The 18,211-nt window shown below is 44.3% G+C and overlaps 1 protein-coding gene across 3 annotated transcripts in view; it reads left to right on the top strand.

Moving 5' to 3' along the window:
• Window positions 1–18,211, top strand: part of dym (dymeclin) — a 204,523-nt gene that overhangs the window by 66,503 nt on the left and 119,809 nt on the right. For all 3 annotated transcript variants that reach the window (XR_014380215.1, XM_082960550.1, XM_082960551.1), the window contains exons 9-11: window positions 13,545–13,733; window positions 15,361–15,539; window positions 17,780–17,905. Coding sequence is in view for 2 of the 3 variants with exons in the window: in XM_082960550.1 (XP_082816676.1) it covers window positions 13,545–13,733; window positions 15,361–15,539; window positions 17,780–17,905 (494 nt within the window). In the remaining variant the exon portion in view is untranslated. The remainder of the gene's footprint in view (window positions 1–13,544; window positions 13,734–15,360; window positions 15,540–17,779; window positions 17,906–18,211) is intronic.

Below are 18,211 nucleotides of genomic sequence, written 5' to 3' on the forward strand. Positions count from 1 at the left end.
CTGGGTTTGGCGCGCTGTATTGTATTTTGTGTATTTGTTTGCCTTACAAAGTGCACAGTGTAAAGCTATTGAGAACTATTTCTACAGGAATACCTGTTTTAATCCTTGTTTACTGAAGAGTTGCTTACTCATTTATTTTATTTCTGCTGCGTCAGGAGGGTTGGTAAACCAGGTCCGTGATCTGAAGCACTGGCCAAATCCCAGGGGTAGATAAATACTTTCCCAGAGTCAGATGAACTCGTGGATACCATTTGTATGTCTCTGCGTGCAGTTTGAAGCATGCTAGCTGTTACCATAGACATCCAGTCATTGTGCTAAAGCTAGTTAGCATTGGCTCGCGAAACTACCTCCTAACTTCCTTCATACTGGATGTCACTTAGCATGATTTCCTCAGAGAAAAGGTCTGAAAAGGGAAAGTGAAAGGAAGAGGAAACATTTCATCCTGGTTATTAGTGAAGTTGAGTCGTGCCTGGTCTGCCAGTTCACGGTTGTCCTGAGGAAGTGGAGCAGAGCTTAGTCATGCTGAGGCCCGTCTCCCCGTCAGCGTTTCTGCATTCCAAATGGTACCCTATTCTCTACATAGAGCACTACTTAGGGATTAGGGTGTCATTAGGGATATACAGACCTGTCTGTGTGTTCGCTTGTCACTGTGCCAGTTTCGCCCCACAGTGTGTGTGTGTGTGTGTGTGTGTGTGTGTGTGTGTGTGTGTGTCGGTCCGCGCCAGACTGGCCCCACGGCACCATAGTGCCACCTGTCTAACTTCCTGTCCAGAACAAAGCAGCTGACAATGTCGAGGCAAAGGAAGTGGCGCTCTGTCTGTGTGTGTGTACGTGTACCACCAACTGAGTTTGGTCTGTCCGGAGTACCCTTGAAGTACCCCCTCATGTGCATTTTACCAGTAGACCTATGGTCTCATGAGTCTTCTCAAGTACCCCCTGTGGATAGACCAAGTACCCTCAGGGGTCCTAGTACCCCTGGGTGGGGACCACTGTGTTAGACTATATGGACCACTGTGTTAGACTATATGTCTGCAATTTAACAATCTAGTAATGTGTGGCTTGACATTTTGTTTCACATCTGAAGCTAGATTTAATCTGGTTTTAGAAGTAGGCTAGGAATAAAATAGGTTGACATAATCCAGAGTAAATTACGACCAGAAACGATGAGTGTAAATGAAGTACTGTTGCCAAGACCCGGACTATACAGTATGTATAGAGAATATAGTCATTATGCTCTCTGTTGAATAGTCTGTCTCCCATGGACACATATAGAAATGAATTCTGTGAGACTCTGGCTGTGAATAGTTGGAATAGCAGCCAGAGCCCCTGGTGTCGTCGTTGAGAGGAGACCAAACCAACCTATTAATACTATACTGCCTATGGCTCCACAGTGCATATATACAGGACATGAGGTCCTATGGCTCCACAGTGCATATATACAGGACATGAGGTCCTATGGCTCCACAGTGCATATATACAGGACATGAGGTCCTATGGCTCCACAGTGCATATATACAGGACATGAGGTCCTATGGCTCCACAGTGCATATATACAGGACATGAGGTCCTATGGCTCCACAGTGCATATATACAGGACATGAGGTCCTATGGCTCCACAGTGCATATATACAGGACATGAGGTCCTATGGCTCCACAGTGCATATATACAGGACATGAGGTCCTATGGCTCCACAGTGCATATATACAGGACATGAGGTCCTATGGCTCCACAGTGCATATATACAGGACATGAGGTCCTATGGCTCCACAGTGCATATATACAGGACATGAGGTCCTATGGCTCCACAGTGCATATATACAGGACATGAGGTCCTATGGCTCCACAGTGCATATATACAGGACATGAGGTCCTATGGCTCCACAGTGCATATATACAGGACATGAGGTCCTATGGCTCCACAGTGCATATATACAGGACATGAGGTCCTATGGCTCCACAGTGCATATATACAGGACATGAGGTCCTATGGCTCCACAGTGCATATATACAGGACATGAGGTCCTATGGCTCCACAGTGCATATATACAGGACATGAGGTCCTATGGCTCCACAGTGCATATATACAGGACATGAGGTCCTATGGCTCCACAGTGCATATATACAGGACATGAGGTCCTATGGCTCCACAGTGCATATATACAGGACATGAGGTCCTATGGCTCCACAGTGCATATATACAGGACATGAGGTCCTATGGCTCCACAGTGCATATATACAGGACATGAGGTCCTATGGCTCCACAGTGCATATATACAGGACATGAGGTCCTATGGCTCCACAGTGCCTATATACAGGACATGAGGTCTGGGGGCCCGTAAGTGTGTGTGTGTCGGACTGTGTGCACACATCTGTGTACATCTTGTGTGTGTCTGAGTGTACTCTATCTACGTGTGTGTGTGTGTGTGTGTGTGTGTGTGTGTGGTGTGTGTGTGTGTGTGTGTGTCATTATCAGAAGGCTGTTTATTTACCATGGGTCGGCACGGCGTGGTATGTTATGCATATTTCTCCTATCGTTGGTTTATCATCACGGCTACAAGCCTCACAGCGTCTGTCTATAAGCTGCCTTCGGGAAAGTATTCAGACCCATTGGCTTTTTCCACATTTTGTTAGGTTACAGCCTTAATCTAAAATTGATTAAATCGTTTTTTCCCCACTCATCAATACCCCATAATGACAAACAAAAACAGTTTTTTTTTAAATTTCTGCTAAGTTGTTAAAAATAAAAACTGAAATATCACATGTACATAAGTATTCAGACCCTTTATTCAGTACTTTGTTGAAGCACCTTTGGCAGCGATTACAGCCTCGAGTCTTATTGGGTATGACGCTACAAGCTTGGCACACCTGTATTTGGGGAGTTTCTCCAATTCTTCTCTGTAGATCCTCTCAAGCTCTGTCAGGTTGGATGGGAAGCGTTGCTGCATAGATATTTTCAGGTCTCTCCAGAGATGTTTGATCGAGTTCAAGTCCGGGCTCTGGCTGGATCACCCATGGACATTGAGACTTGTCCCGAAGCCACTCCTGTGTTGTCTTGGCTGTGTGATTAAGTTCGTTGTCCTGTTGGAAGGTGAACCTTCACCCCAGTCTGAGGTCCTGAGCGATCTGGAGAATGTTTTCATTGCTCCGTTCATCTTTGCCTCAATCCTGACTAGTCTTCCAATCCCTGCTGCTGAAACACATCCCCACAGCATGATGCTGCCACCACCATGCTTCACCGTAGGGATGGTGCCAGGTTTCTTCAAGACGTGACGCTTGGCATTCAGGCCAAAGAGTTAAATCTTGGTTTCATCAGACCAGAGAATCTTGTTTCTCATGTTCTGAGTGTCTTTAGGTGCCCTTTGGCAAACTCCAAGCGGGCTGTCGTGCCTTTTACTGAGGAGTGGCTTCTGTGTGGTCACTACCATAAAGGCCTGATTGGTGGAGTGCTGCACAGATGGTTGTCCTTTTGGAAGGTTTTCCCATCTCCACAGAGGACCTCTAGAGCTCTGTCAGAGTGACCATTGGGTTCTTGGTCACCTCTCTTACCAAGGCACTTCTCCCCTGATTGCTCAGTTTAGCCCGGCAGCCAGCTCTTGGAAGAGTCTTGGTGGTTCCAAACTTCTTCCATTTAACAATGATGGAGGCCATTGTGTTCTTGGGGACCTTCAATGCTGCAGACATGTTTTGGTACCCTTCCCCAGATCTGTGCCTTGACACAATCCTGTCTTGGACAATTCCTTTGACCTCATTCCTTCAACCTTTGCTCTGACATGCACTGTCAATTGTGGGAGCTTATATAGACAGGTGTGTGCCTTGACCAATCATGTCCAATCAATTGAATTTACCACAGGTGGACTCCAATCAAGTTGTAGAAACAAGGATGATCAATGGAAACAGGATGCACCTGAGCTCAATTTCGAGTCTCATAGCAAAGGGTCTGAATATTTATGTAAATAAAGTATTTGTTTTTTATGTTTAATACATTTGTAAAAATGTCAACTGGTTTCGCTTTGTCATTATGGGGTATAGTGTGTAGATTTCTTAGTACGTTTTATTTATTTATTGCATTTTAGAATAAGGCTAACACGGAACAAAATGTGGAAATAGTTAAGGGGTCTGAATACTTTCCGAAGGCACTGTAGGAGCTCAAATAGGTAAACAAAACCATTGGTGTACGAAATGTGATACAACTTGTGTGGGAGGGAGCTGTGACAAGGAGCTGGGTTGGAAGATGGTAGGTAGGTAGGTAGGTAGGTAGGTAGGTAGGTAGGTAGGTAGGTAGGTAGGTAGGTAGGTAGGTAGGTAGGTTGACCTGGTAAACAAACTACTTCCAAGGTGTCAGAAATATTAATACAATCTTGTGTGGAAGGAAGCTGTGAGTTTGTAGGCTGATGTTACTGCTGTTTCTGCTTTACTGACACCATCACTTGTTGTTGAGGTCATCTCCTATCGTATCGTCCTCAGACTCATATCAGCAGTACAGATGTCTTCCTATCGTCCACCGTTAGCCCCAGACCCATATCAACAGTACAGATGTCTTCCTATCGTCCACCGTTAGCCTCAGACCCATATCAACAGTACAGATGTCTTCCTATCGTCCACCGTTAGCCCCAGACCCATATCAACAGTACAGATGTCTTCCTATCGTCCACCGTTTACCTCAGACCCATATCAACAGTACAGATGTCTTCCTATCGTCCACCGTTAGCCTCAGACCCATATCAACAGTACAGATGGTGTTTGAGCAGATAGTACTCCTGGATGACGTCCTGTCTATGATGTCATGCTAGTGTCTCGTCCATGTTGGTGTTAGCTTGTAGAGGATGATTCACAGACGTAGACACACTACATGACAATGTATGTGGACACTTGCTCGTTAAACATCTCATTACAAAATCATGGGCATTAATATGGAGTTGGTCCCCCCTTTGCTGCAAAAACAGCCTCCACTCTTCTGTGAAGCCTTTCCAGAGTCCGATGGCGGCGAGCTTTACACCACTCCAACTAACGCTTGGCATTGCGCATGGTGATCTTAGGCTTGTCTGCGACTGTCGGCCATGGAAATCCATTTCATGAAGCTCCCGACAAACAGTTATTGTGCTAATGTTTCTTCCAGAGGCAGTTTGGAACTCGGTACTGTGTTGCAGTCCCATTCTGAGTGTTGCAGTCCCATTCTGTGAGTTTGTGTGGCCTACCACTTCGTGGCTGAGCCGTTGTTGCTCCTAGACGTTTCCACTTCACCATAACAGCACTTCCAGTTGACCAAGGCAGCTCTAGCAGGACAGAAATTTGACAAACTGACTTGTTGGAAAGGTGGCATCCTATGACGGTGCCATGTTGAAAGTCACTGAGTTCTACAGTAACACCATTCTACTGCCAATGTTTGTCTATGGAGATTGCATGTCAACAACCGGTGTGGCTGAAAAGGCCGAATCCACTAATTTGACGGGGTGTTTACATACTTTTGCATATATAGTGTAGATGGCATGCTGGGTGAAAGAGACTTGATACAGTACAAGGTTCACTGCACAAACTACTACTGTCTGTCATTATTACCCCTAATGATGACGTCACGTCCTGTCTGTAGACCACATGATGGCCATTATGGCGGTCGGTCTGGATGCATTCTCACAGACCGTTAGCCACGTTCTGCTGAACCCTTGTGCCCCACCACACACACTCACACAGTCTTGTACAACTAACCTTGTGGGGACACACAATTCAGCCCCATTAAAAATCCTATTTTCCCTGACCCGTACCCTTACCCTAAAACTAGCTCTTAACCCCTAAAACTAACCCTAGCTCCTAACCCTAACCCTAATTCTAAACTTAAACCTAATTCTAACCTTAAACCTAAACCCCCTAGAAATAAATAGCAGTTGAACTTGTGGGGACCAACAAAATGTCCCCAGTTGGTTAAATTTGTGTTTGTTAAAAATTATTGTGGGGACTTCTGGTCACCACAAGTATAGTTAAACACGTACACACACACATGCATGAACACACGTGTACACACCACACACACACACACACACACACACACACACACACACACACACACACACACACTGTGGTAGACCACTGCAGACTCTATTATTCATCCTAACACAGACACGGTTCTTCCATAGAAAGCGTGATAGCTGAGGAGAAATTCTAAAATGGCATGGCCTTGTTGGAGTCAGTATCATTGCCTGGGAGCTGGAGGATTGAGAGAAGGGCAGTGTTGTGGGGATAAAGAGCGAGTCAGTGGAGTGAGTCAGGAAGCCATGCTGCCAGCCAGCCAGGACCTGGCTCTGCTCTGTACTGTGTCCAAAATGTCAGCCTATTCCCTATATAGTGCACTACTTTTGACCAGGGCCCGTAGGGTACAAAACATAGGGAATAGGGTGCTATTTGGGATGCTGCTCTGCTGGTCAGTGCTCTGACAGAAATGGGTCTGCTCCAGCCGGTCTGGTGCCAGTGATGAGCAGGGCTCAGTCACAAGGGCTGCTTATCTCCCCCGCTCCTCCCCTCCCTCTCTCCCCCGCTCTGTTGGGTTACTGCTGCCGGCCGCCACCGCTAGACGCCATGCAGGGAATTAGGACTGCCGGAGCAGCACTGTGGGCCAAATTCCACTCATCGCTCACCGGAGAGGTCTTTACGCACCACTGCGGTGCTCACCGTCTTTTCACCGTTCTGCAAAAAAATAGCTCAACACTCACAGGAAAACAAACTTCCGCTCTAAATTTGTCCTTTCGTTTTTTTGGTTTAAAAATATCATTTAATAAACACTGTGCTTTTGTGACTATGTTCCATTTGGCTTTGAAGTAGGTTTCATCGTAAGACACTTCAACATTGCAACAACAGGTCGTAGGCTACTGAACCAGGGCCTGTCTTATGATATGTGGCTGCTGTGTTAAAAAACAAATAGCTTTTTCTCTAGTGTATAGTGGTGAGCGATTAGAGCTTTTTGAGGTACATTCGATTGCATTATGTGGGTAGAATGCTTTCACAATTCTTATCGTTTATTAACCATTTATTCTAGGGCTGACCCCATTTAGTCGACTGTTCGATTGTTTGGTCGATAGGTTGTTGGTCGACTGAGATTTCTTTAGTTGAGCAATAGCAAAAGAATATATATAATCAAGGTGTACAAGACACCTGTCTGATTGGACTAATCCATTGTGGAGGCCGTGGGGATGGCAGAGTCCATCATTCTTAAGACATTTGCTACAGAAATTGTACATGGTTATATTCCATAAGATCAATGGTGCAACACTAATACGAAATAATATTTTATAACGGATGCGCTTTCTCCCGTGTTCAAGTGCGGTTGCTGTCCGCGGTTCTGAAACACATCAGTGCGCTGTTGAATTGCCGCCTTTTCCTAGAGACCATGTTGCTATGTGCATAATAGTAAAGTTAATCAGCATTTTGGTGTTGAGAACAATGCGGCGGAGGCAGCAGCGGAATGAGGAGATGAGAAAACAGCCCTTGCCTTAATTGTCTAAGAAAAGAGAGGAGAGCGGAAACCCCAACTTAATTAGGTCTATAATTAATAACCTAACTGTTAAACGTGCCTGGCTGTACAGAAATAAGATGGATCCTGTTTCTGTTGCCTGTTCGAGTGTTTGTTTTTATAGCCTACTGATTCCGTGAGCGCCAAGCTTCACTCAACCACAACATGTCGGATACATTTTTTGGCTGTTTTTAATCTTTACTATGCTGTAATAAATGCTCTAGACTTTTTTTTCTTCGTTACAACAGCCTCTGGTATTATTTATCATGTATTTAGTGTCGTTTACACTGTTCCAAATGATAAAAATAATAACTTTTTTGATCTCCTTATTGTTATTATTACATAACTTAAGCATATATATCAATACTTATGTAGGCTACTGTATCAATCAATTATTAATTTGTTCAGGTCATCACACAGCGTACGAGTCATTCATGATTTGAAATACAATCAAGCATTTTAGTTTTAAAATGAAATAAAGCCTCCCTTGAATGATTAATGTAAACAATAAATAAACCATTCCATTTTGGAAATTGCATTCACAAATGAATGTGACTGGTTTTAGTCTTTGCTGTAATGTGATTACTATTATTTGACTATGCTGGTCATTTATGAACATTTGAACATCTTGGCCATGTACTGTTATAAGCTCCACCCGGCATAGCCAGAAGAGGACTGGCCACCCCTCATAGCCTGGTTCCTCTCTAGGTTTCTCCCTAGGTTTTGGCCTTTCTAGGGAGTTTTTCCTAGCCACCGTGCTTCTACACCTGCATTGCTTGCTGTTTGGGGTTTTCGGCTGGGTTTCTGTACAGCACTTTGATATATCAGCTGATGTAAGAAGGGCTATATAAATACATTTGATTTGATAAAGGCTTGACAAAATGTTTTACAACAGACTCTCTGGTACTCTTATTTAGTGTTGTATACATTGTTGCTAACGGTCGAAAAAATTTTACACACAGCGCTTGCTCCTTCTTTTTCTTGATCTCCAGTATTTTCCATAACTAGTCAAATTTGTTCCACACATCTGACTTCCCCTTTACCTCCTGGGCAACCAGTAAACATTCCCCCGTTAATATTGTTCTGCAATATTAAGCTGATCCACCCCTAAGAAAATAAAAAATAAGACATTCCCCGGTTTCAAGTTTTTGTCACGTCCTCTGTGTCTATTTTGCTGTCACATGTTACTGTGTTCAGAGTTTATTGATGTGATTATGACATGCTATAGGTCATGTCCTATTGGTCATGTGCATGCGATGCATACATGTCACGTAAAGAGAGCAAGCGTTACGGGAATAGAGAATGTTTTTCCTAAACAAATGAGGGATTTCTGGTAACAGAACTTTTCAGTCAGAAATGGCTGTAATTATGTTACAGCTTCAGCAACACAGACAGCACGATAAACACTTGATGTTCTGTGGTGTTCGCTGCAGCTGGGAGGAGAGAAAGACAACGGGTGCTAGTCACACAGTCACGTTTTTGTGCAGCAAGTCTGAGCCCGGCCCATCACATTCAAATGAATTGCGGTCGGACTCCCTCTAGTCATTTGTACGTCATAATTATTTAATCAAACAGTGCCCTTAAAGCATCAGACAAGCTCAGTGCATATAGCTGATTAAAACATATAAGATGTGTCTATATATGGAAAAATAAGTTTGACAATTTGGACCAAGATTTTTTTGGGTCCTAATTTATTCACTTTACTTTAATAAAATGTTTTATTTGATGACTTTATTTCATTCCAAGTCATCAGATCATCTCTACAGAGCTGCTGTCTGACAAAATCACTATTTTAGTAGTTCTTCAAAGTAAATATGGTGTACTTTTGACTGCTGAATGCCAACTATCAATCACTTAGATCATGTGTTTTCAGGCTCACGGAGCAACTGCTTTTCTATCCCTCTTGATCGCGCGTTCTCTTCTCTCACGCCTCATATCCACCAAATGCATCAAACTCTTTGTGTTCCGGCGGAAGTCATGCATTGTCAATGGAGCAACGTTGCTTTGGGGGTGGCTGAGGTGAGGTGCGTTCTGAGTACCGCACACCTTCAGTATTTTCAACTCGTGCATTGCTTTACCGTGCAGTCTCCGTGCCTGCTCCGCACAGACCGGACGAGTTTATGTGGGCCTGCAATGGATTATGGTCATTGTAGTTAATTACCACATTTTCTGAGCTAAACTATTTAGAATATTGGCCTGTTGGAAACGAATACTCCCTACTACATCGCACAGTTCAGGCTTGATCTGATTTATCTTTACAGAAACTTTACATCGAGCTCACAGAAGAGAAAAAAAAAGAACAAAATGGAATTTAAATAATTGAACCGACTTCGGTCAATTAGTGTTTTAAAAACCTGAAAAATAACCGAAATGTCGGTTAAATGCTCAGCACTACTAATCTATTGATGATCGGATACTTCAGTTGTAACTGGCTCTGTTGCGCTCAGATTTTACACTTGATAGACAACTTTAGTTAGCACTGTTATGAACTCTTTTTGACAATAGCCTGTAAAGAAATCTAAAAGTCTCTGGTGCTGCTCCATTGGTTATCATGCCATCAATTACACAGGCTGTGACCTATTTCTTTGTCGACTCGTATCAACATCTCTGCGCATTAGTGGTGGGGTAGGCTAAATAAATACTACAGAATATGCCTAATCCAAAGAACAGTGATGAAGGAAATGAAAAATGCTGGCCAGAGCATGCCCGGAGCTTGTGGCTGAGCGGTACCAGAGAGAAATGCTCCGCTCACATCCTCTGGCCCTGGGCTAGCCACAGACTGGGGGCTGGGAGAGCGTGAGGGGGAAAGAGACGAAAAAAGAGGGAAAGGCAGAGGGAGGAGAGGAGAGAGGGAGGAGAGGAGAGAGGGAGGAGAGGAGAGAGGGAGGAGAGGAGAGAGGGAGGAGAGGAAAGAGGGAGGAGAGGAGAGAGGCAGGAGAGGAGAGAGGGAGGAGAGGAGAGAGGGAGGAGAGAAGGGAGGGAGGAGGGGAGGAGAGGAGAGAGGAGAGAGGGAGGAGAGAAGGGAGGGAGAGCGGGAGGAGAGGAGAGCGGGAGGAGAGGAGAGCGGGAGGAGAGGAGAGCGGGAGGAGAGGAGAGGAGAGAGGGAGGAGGGGAGGAGAGGAGAGAGGGAGGAGAGGAGAAAGGGAGGGAGAAAGAAGTCCTAGCTGGAGCTAAGGCGGCACTAACACACCAATGACCCAGAGGGAGGACTGGGACGGACCGGACAGAGACAGAGGGGCCAGAGAGGGGAAGTGACCATGGCTCTGCTGTTCTGACGGAGTCAAACAAAGTTGTGTACAAGGACACACTGGTCCCCAGTCAATTTGTCCATCTTTCATTAAAATAAAATAAAAACGGCTGTGCCTTAGATCTTTGTCCAAGCACATTGGCTAAAACATTAACCGATTAGATAGAAGAAGGACATGGTCGTGGTATTGACCACAGCAGAGCTGATAACCAGTGGGTTTAACATGGATGGGGTATTGACCACAGCAGAGCTGATAACCAGTGGGTTTAACATGGATGGGGTATTGATCACAGCAGAGCTGATAGCCAGTGGGTTTAACATGGATGGGGTATTGATCACAGCAGAGCTGATAACCAGTGGGTTTAACATGGATGGGGTATTGACCACAGCAGAGCTGATAACCAGTGTGTTTAACATGGATGGGGTATTGACCACAGCAGAGCTGATAACCAGTGGGTTTAACATGGTCGTTGTATTGACCACAGCAGAGCTGATAACCAGTGTGTTTAACATGGATGGGGTATTGACCACAGCAGAGCTGATAACCAGTGGGTTTAACATGGTCGTGGTATTGACCACAGCAGAGCTGATAACCAGTGGGTTTAACATGGATGGGGTATTGACCACAGCAGAGCTCATAACCAGTGGGTTTAACATGGATGGGGTATTGACCACAGCAGAGCTGGTAACCAGTGGGTTTAACATGGATGGGGTATTGATCACAGCAGAGCTGATAACCAGTGGGTTTAACATGGTCGTTGTATTGACCACAGCAGAGCTGATAACCAGTGGGTTTAACATGGATGGGGTATTGATCACAGCAGAGCTGATAACCAGTGTGTTTAACATGGATGGGGTATTGACCACAGCAGAGCTGATAACCAGTGGGTTTAACATGGATGGGGTATTGATCACAGCAGAGCTGATAACCAGTGGGTTTAACATGGATGGGGTATTGATCACAGCAGAGCTGATAACCAGTGGGTTTAACATGGTCGTTGTATTGACCACAGCAGAGCTGATAACCAGTGGGTTTAACATGGATGGGGTATTGATCACAGCAGAGCTGATAACCAGTGGGTTTAACATGGTCGTGGTATTGACCACAGCAGAGCTGATAACCAGTGGGTTTAACATGGATGGGGTATTGACCACAGCAGAGCTGATAACCAGTGGGTTTAACATGGATGGGGTATTGACCACAGCAGAGCTGATAACCAGTGGGTTTAACATGGTCGTGGTATTGACCACAGCAGAGCTGATAACCAGTGGGTTTAACATGGTCGTTGTATTGACCACAGCAGAGCTGATAACCAGTGGGTTTAACATGGATGGGGTATTGACCACAGCAGAGCTGATAACCAGTGGGTTTAACATGGTCGTTGTATTGATCACAGCAGAGCTGATAACCAGTGGGTTTAACATGGATGGGGTATTGATCACAGCAGAGCTGATAACCAGTGGGTTTAACATGGATGGGGTATTGACCACAGCAGAGCTGATAACCAGTGGGTTTAACATGGTCGTGGTATTGACCACAGCAGAGCTGATAACCAGTGGGTTTAACATGGATGGGGTATTGATCACAGCAGAGCTGATAACCAGTGGGTTTAACATGGATGGGGTATTGATCACAGCAGAGCTGATAACCAGTGGGTTTAACATGGTCGTTGTATTGACCACAGCAGAGCTGATAACCAGTGGGTTTAACATGGTCGTTGTATTGACCACAGCAGAGCTGATAACTGACATTGACTGCTCTTCTTTCACAATCGGTCATGCTGGGAAACTATTGTCTGTTCTGTCTCTCACCTCTAGATGGAGACAAATTCTTTTCACTTTGAGACAGATCTGATACAATCTGAGAAGAAACAACAAGACAGTGTAAGGTTTAGCCGAACCAGAATGCACCGTTCTGAGAGAGAATACAATATGATGATTTTCTGAACAACATAGTAATAGTTTAAAATAGCAACATCTATACTGAACAAAAATATAAACGCAACATGTAAAGTGTTGGTCCCATGTTTCATGAGCTGAAATAAAAGATCCCAGAAATATTCCATACATGCAAAAAGCTTATTTCACTCATATTTTAGCAAATGTTTTTACATTCCTGTTAGTGAGCATTTCTCCTTTGCCGAGATAATCCTTCGACCTGACAGGTGTGGAATATCAAGATACTGATTAAACAGCATGTTCATTATACGTTTCACCATGTGCTGGGAAAAATAAAAAGCCACTCTAAAATGTGCAGTTGTCACACAACACAATTCCACAGATGTCTTTAGTTGAGGAGTATTTCTGCCTGTAATAAAGCCTTTTTGTGGGGGAAAAACTCATTCTGATTGGCTGGACCTGGCTTTCAAGTGGGTGGGCCTATGCCTTCCCAGGCCCACCCATGGCTGCGCCCCTGCCCAGTCATGTGAAATCCATAGATTAGGGCCCAATGAATATATTTCAATTGACTGATTTCCTTATATGAACTGTAACTCAGTAAAATCTTTGAAATTGTTGCATGTTGCATTTCTATTTTTGTTGAGTATGAAATCCTGTCCTTACAGTCCTCTCTGTCCAGACCAGGCCTTATGTATATACTTTTGTCCCATTTTCATAAAGAAAAAATAAGAATTTAAACTTTTTTTTATATTGTAATTTATGAGCAGTTACTAGCGCCTATGTCATGTATTTCACATTGCTTATAAGGTGTTATAAATGAGCTTGTAAGACATTAGGAAGAGGGTGTTCATAGAAAGTGTTACCAATATTAATATTCTCTACCTATGCGTTTCCTCCAGGTGGGTTGTGGAGTGTGTTCACACTGGGCGGAGCCAGCAGTAAACCAGGATTGGAGCAGGAACAGAACCCGCTTCCCTTATCCAATCAGAGCCTGTTATTACTCCTGGTGCTAGCCAATCTGACAGATGGACCAAACGACTGCCCAAACCCCTACAGACAGGCTGTCACCTGCTTCAAAAACACACAAGGTACTGCCCTACACACACAACTTATGCCCACACACACCCCCCTTACAGACAGGCTGTCACCTGCTTCAAAAACACACACTGTGGGGCCGGGAATCTCCAGGGGACCTCACAATACCATATTGTCATGTTACGTTGTTGTTTTTAATGAAACTCTTTATTATGAATATTGGTTATTGTTCTGTGATGTTGAGGGAGCTAGCACACAAGCAGTTAGCTGTCCATTTAGATGTAAACTGTGTACGTGACATATCATTTGATTTGATACTTAGGTGCTGATATGATATGTATTGTGATCTGATACTTGCTATTTTATAGCAAATTGATGTTCCCAGGAGCACGAGAAAACTAGTTTTGATCAGTCATGGAAATAAGTGCTGAAAACATGTTGACTCAATATTTAAGAAGAAGATGGGACAACAAGTTATAGGTCGAAAAATACTGGAGTTTTTGTGGCAGGTATAGCCTGCTATTGCTAGCAAATACTACCAAACGTTATTTGTTTGGGGGGGGTTACTTTGAGTCAAAGTATATAATGTCGTCCAAAATAATATTGAGATATGTAACTGTATCGATTTTTCCCCTTATCACTACCTGTCTAAATGCTAAGGCATTTGGTTTTATCTATTGAAAATATATCATTTTATTGTTCATTATCAGAACAACATGTCTATAGCAAAATGCTTGACTACTGTACAGTATAGTCAAGTACAGTAAATAGTGAGGTAAATAAGCTATTTTGGGAATTAACACTCGCACTGTTTCTCCCTTACTGTTTTTTATTTAACCACTTTTATTTAATCAGGGATCCCAACTGAGACCAGGGTCTCGCGAGCTCTGACCTTTGCTGGTAGCTAATTTATTGAGGAAAAATGTACTTACTATTACTGTGAAATGTGCTTGTCCCACCTAGCTATCTTAAGATGAATGCACTAACTGTAAGTCGCTCTGGATAAGAGTGTCTGCTAAATGTATATGTTTACATACCGTATGATATATTATACCAATAGAAGCAGACTTAAAGGGAACTATTGGTGAATGTGTGTCTCATTGTAATTTACCCTTTGATAGGAGTGTCTGCTAAATGGCTTTAATATCAAATCAAATGTTATTGGTCACATACACATATTTATCAGATGTTATTGCGGGTGTAGAGAAATGCTTGTGTTCCTAGCTCCAACATGGCAGTAGTATCTAACAAGTGTAGAGAAATGCTTGTGTTTCAACATGGCAGTAGTATCTAACAAGTGTAGAGAAATGCTTGTTTCAACATGGCAGTAGTATCTAACAAGTGTAGAGAAATGCTTGTTTCAACATGGCAGTAGTATCTAACAAGTGTAGAGAAATGCTTGTGTTTCAACATGGCAGTAGTATCTAACAAGTGTAGAGAAATGCTTGTGTTTCAACATGGCAGTAGTATCTAACAAGTGTAGAGAAATGCTTGTGTTTCAACATGGCAGTAGTATCTAACAAGTGTAGAGAAATGCTTGTGTTTCAACATGGCAGTAGTATCTAACAAGTGTAGAGAAATGCTTGTGTTTCAACATGGCAGTAGTATCTAACAAGTGTAGAGAAATGCTTGTGTTTCAACATGGCAGTAGTATCTAACAAGCGTTTTGACCTCCTTTAGACACGTCATCCATCCCTACAGAGCAGCACCATACGTTCCAGATTAACTTCAACAGCCTGTACACAGCTCTGTGTGAGCAACAGAGGTCTGACCAGGCTACGCTGTTACTCTACACGCTGCTGCATCAGAACACCAATATGAGGAACTACATGCTGTCACGCACAGACATGGAGAACCTGGTAAGTTAAAGGAAAAATAAAGGGAAGAATGGTTCACCTACCGACCTATTCATTGTCTCCAGCACCACCCCAACATCACCACATGAGAAATGTTTTGTAGTTAAAATGATAGAGGAAGATACGTTTGCCTTCTGGTTGAGGTCTGGCAATTCTCATTGGTTAAATTTAAAAAATATATATTTTACCTTTATTTAACTAGGCAAGTCAGTTAAGAACAAATTCTTATTTTCAATGACGGCCTACTGGGGAACAGTGGGTTAACTGCCTTGTTCAGGGGAACAGTGGGTTAACTGCCTTGTTCAGGGGAACAGTGGGTTAACTGCCTTGTTCAGGGGCAGAACGACAGATTTCTATCCTTGTCAGCTCGGGGATTTGATCTGGCAACCTTTCGGTTACTAGTCCAACGCTCTAACCACTAGGCTACTTGCCGCCCCACTACCACAGCAGTCAGCTAGCTAGCCACAGCAGTCAGCTAACTAGGTAGCTGTTTAGCTTTCTAGCACATTCACTCATTTGTTTGTCAACAATTAAAGGGACATTTCAAAGTGTTGATCATCCAGCACCACCCCAACATCAGCATGTAGGAAAATGGCGCGTTTCTATGTTTAGTAGTGAAAATTATAGAGGAAGATACGTGTTTCCAATGACCGTTCAGACACCAGTCGCTTGACCAGGAATCAGATTTGTAGAAGGAAAAAAGATATAAGTCCCTTATTTTACCAGGTAAGTTGACTGAGAACTCATTCTCATTTACATCAACAACCTGGGGAATAGTTACAGGGGAGAGGAAGGAGGATGAATGAGCCATTTGGAAGCTGGGGATGATTAGGTGACCATGATGGTATGAGGGACAGATCAGGAATTTATCCAGGACACCGGAGTTAACACCCCTACTCTTACGATAAGTGGCATGGGATCTTTAGTGACCACAGAGAGTCCCATTCGTTTAACGTCCCATCTGAAAGATGCCACCCTACACAAGGCAATGTCCCCAATCACTGCCCTGGGGCACTGGGATATATTGTTTTTTAGACCAGAGGAAAGAGTGCTTCCTACTGGTCCTTCAACACCACTTCCAGCAGCATCTGGTCTCCCATCCAGGGACCAACTAGGACCAACCTTGTTTAGCTTCAGAGTTGCCAGCAGTGGGATGCAGGGTGGTATGCTGCTGACCAGGACCAACCTTGTTTAGCTTCAGAGTTGCCAGCAGTGGGATGCAGGGTGGTATGCTGCTGACCAGGACCAACCTTGTTTAGCTTCAGAGTTGCCAGCAGTGGGATGCAGGGTGGTATGCTGCTGACCAGGACCAACCTTGTTTAGCTTCAGAGTTGCCAGCAGTGGGATGCAGGGTGGTATGCTGCAGCCAGGGTGGTTTGAAATGTGTCTTCAAATATCCAATTCCATGTGCTGTTCAGACTAAGAAAAATAACAGATTTGAATCGGATATGCAATTTTTATTTTATTTTAGTCACTTCAAACTTCCAATGTGAACAAGGCTTTAGTCATCTTAGTCATCCGCTTTGTCTTAGTTTCTCATTGTTCCCAGCTGACATGTTGGCACACAATGGACAGCTGGTCCTGCGGGGTGTGCTGTGACGTCACTTCTCAGCAGGTTTTAAATGTGTTGGGGAGGAGGATCACTCCCACACACAGTGAAACCATGCTGGAACACACACAGCTCCCCTGTGGAACAACACTCTCTGTTTCCCAGTGTCTCTTTAGTCTGGGATGCAGTGTGTTGGATGTTGGGTGCGTGTCAGGGCTTGCCTTCTGGTTGAGGTCTGGTGGCCGCCACACTTCCTGCCCCCACCCCACAGCACCCCCTCTGTCTCACCCCACACCACCCCCTTTCTGTCCCACCTCCTTTCTGTCCCACCCCCTTTCTGTCCCACCCCCTTTCTGTCCCGCCCCCTCTCTGTTCTGTCCCGCCCCCTCTCTGTTCTGTCCCGCCCCCTCTCTGTTCTGTCCCGCCCGCCACTTCCTGTCCCGCCCCCTTCCTGTCCCGCCCCCTTCCTGTCCCGCCCCCTTTCTGTCCCGCCCCCTCTCTGTCCCACCCCCTCTCTGTTCTGTACCGCCCCCTCTCTGTCCCGCCCCACACCGCAGGAACACATGCAGGAGACCAGGAAGGAAAACGGTGGCATTTCTGAGTGGATTATCATTGTTGAATAAATTGTCTAAATGAAATGAAACCAATATTAGTACCCAACACACATGTTCATTCTCTAATTATCTTCCCTTAGGTGGTGCCCATCCTAGAGATCCTGTACCATGTGGAAGACAGGAACTCTCATCACGTCTACATGGCCCTCATCATCCTCCTCATCCTCACTGAGGACGACACCTTCAACAGATCCATACACGAGGTGGTGAGTACTGACCCCTCACTCTAACCCTCATCATCCTCCTCATCCTCACTGAGGACGACACCTTCAACAGAAACGGGGTAGGGATCGGGATTTGAAACAAACACAGTACCTCAAACAACATGAATTCCCTCTCAGTAAATTCGGATTATAGACTTGGCAGACATTTCTCTGAAGGATGATTTCTCAAACGTCAGGACCTGTTCCATTTCAGATAAGAACAGTATTATGATTTCTGATCTGTAATTTCTGAAAATGATTTCTCAACCCTGTCATTTCTGATAAGAATGGTACGTTGATGGTCACTAT

Source organism: Salmo salar, chromosome 13 (assembly GCF_965601325.2).
Source record: "Salmo salar chromosome 13, fSalSal1, whole genome shotgun sequence".
Taxonomy (NCBI): domain Eukaryota; kingdom Metazoa; phylum Chordata; class Actinopteri; order Salmoniformes; family Salmonidae; genus Salmo; species Salmo salar.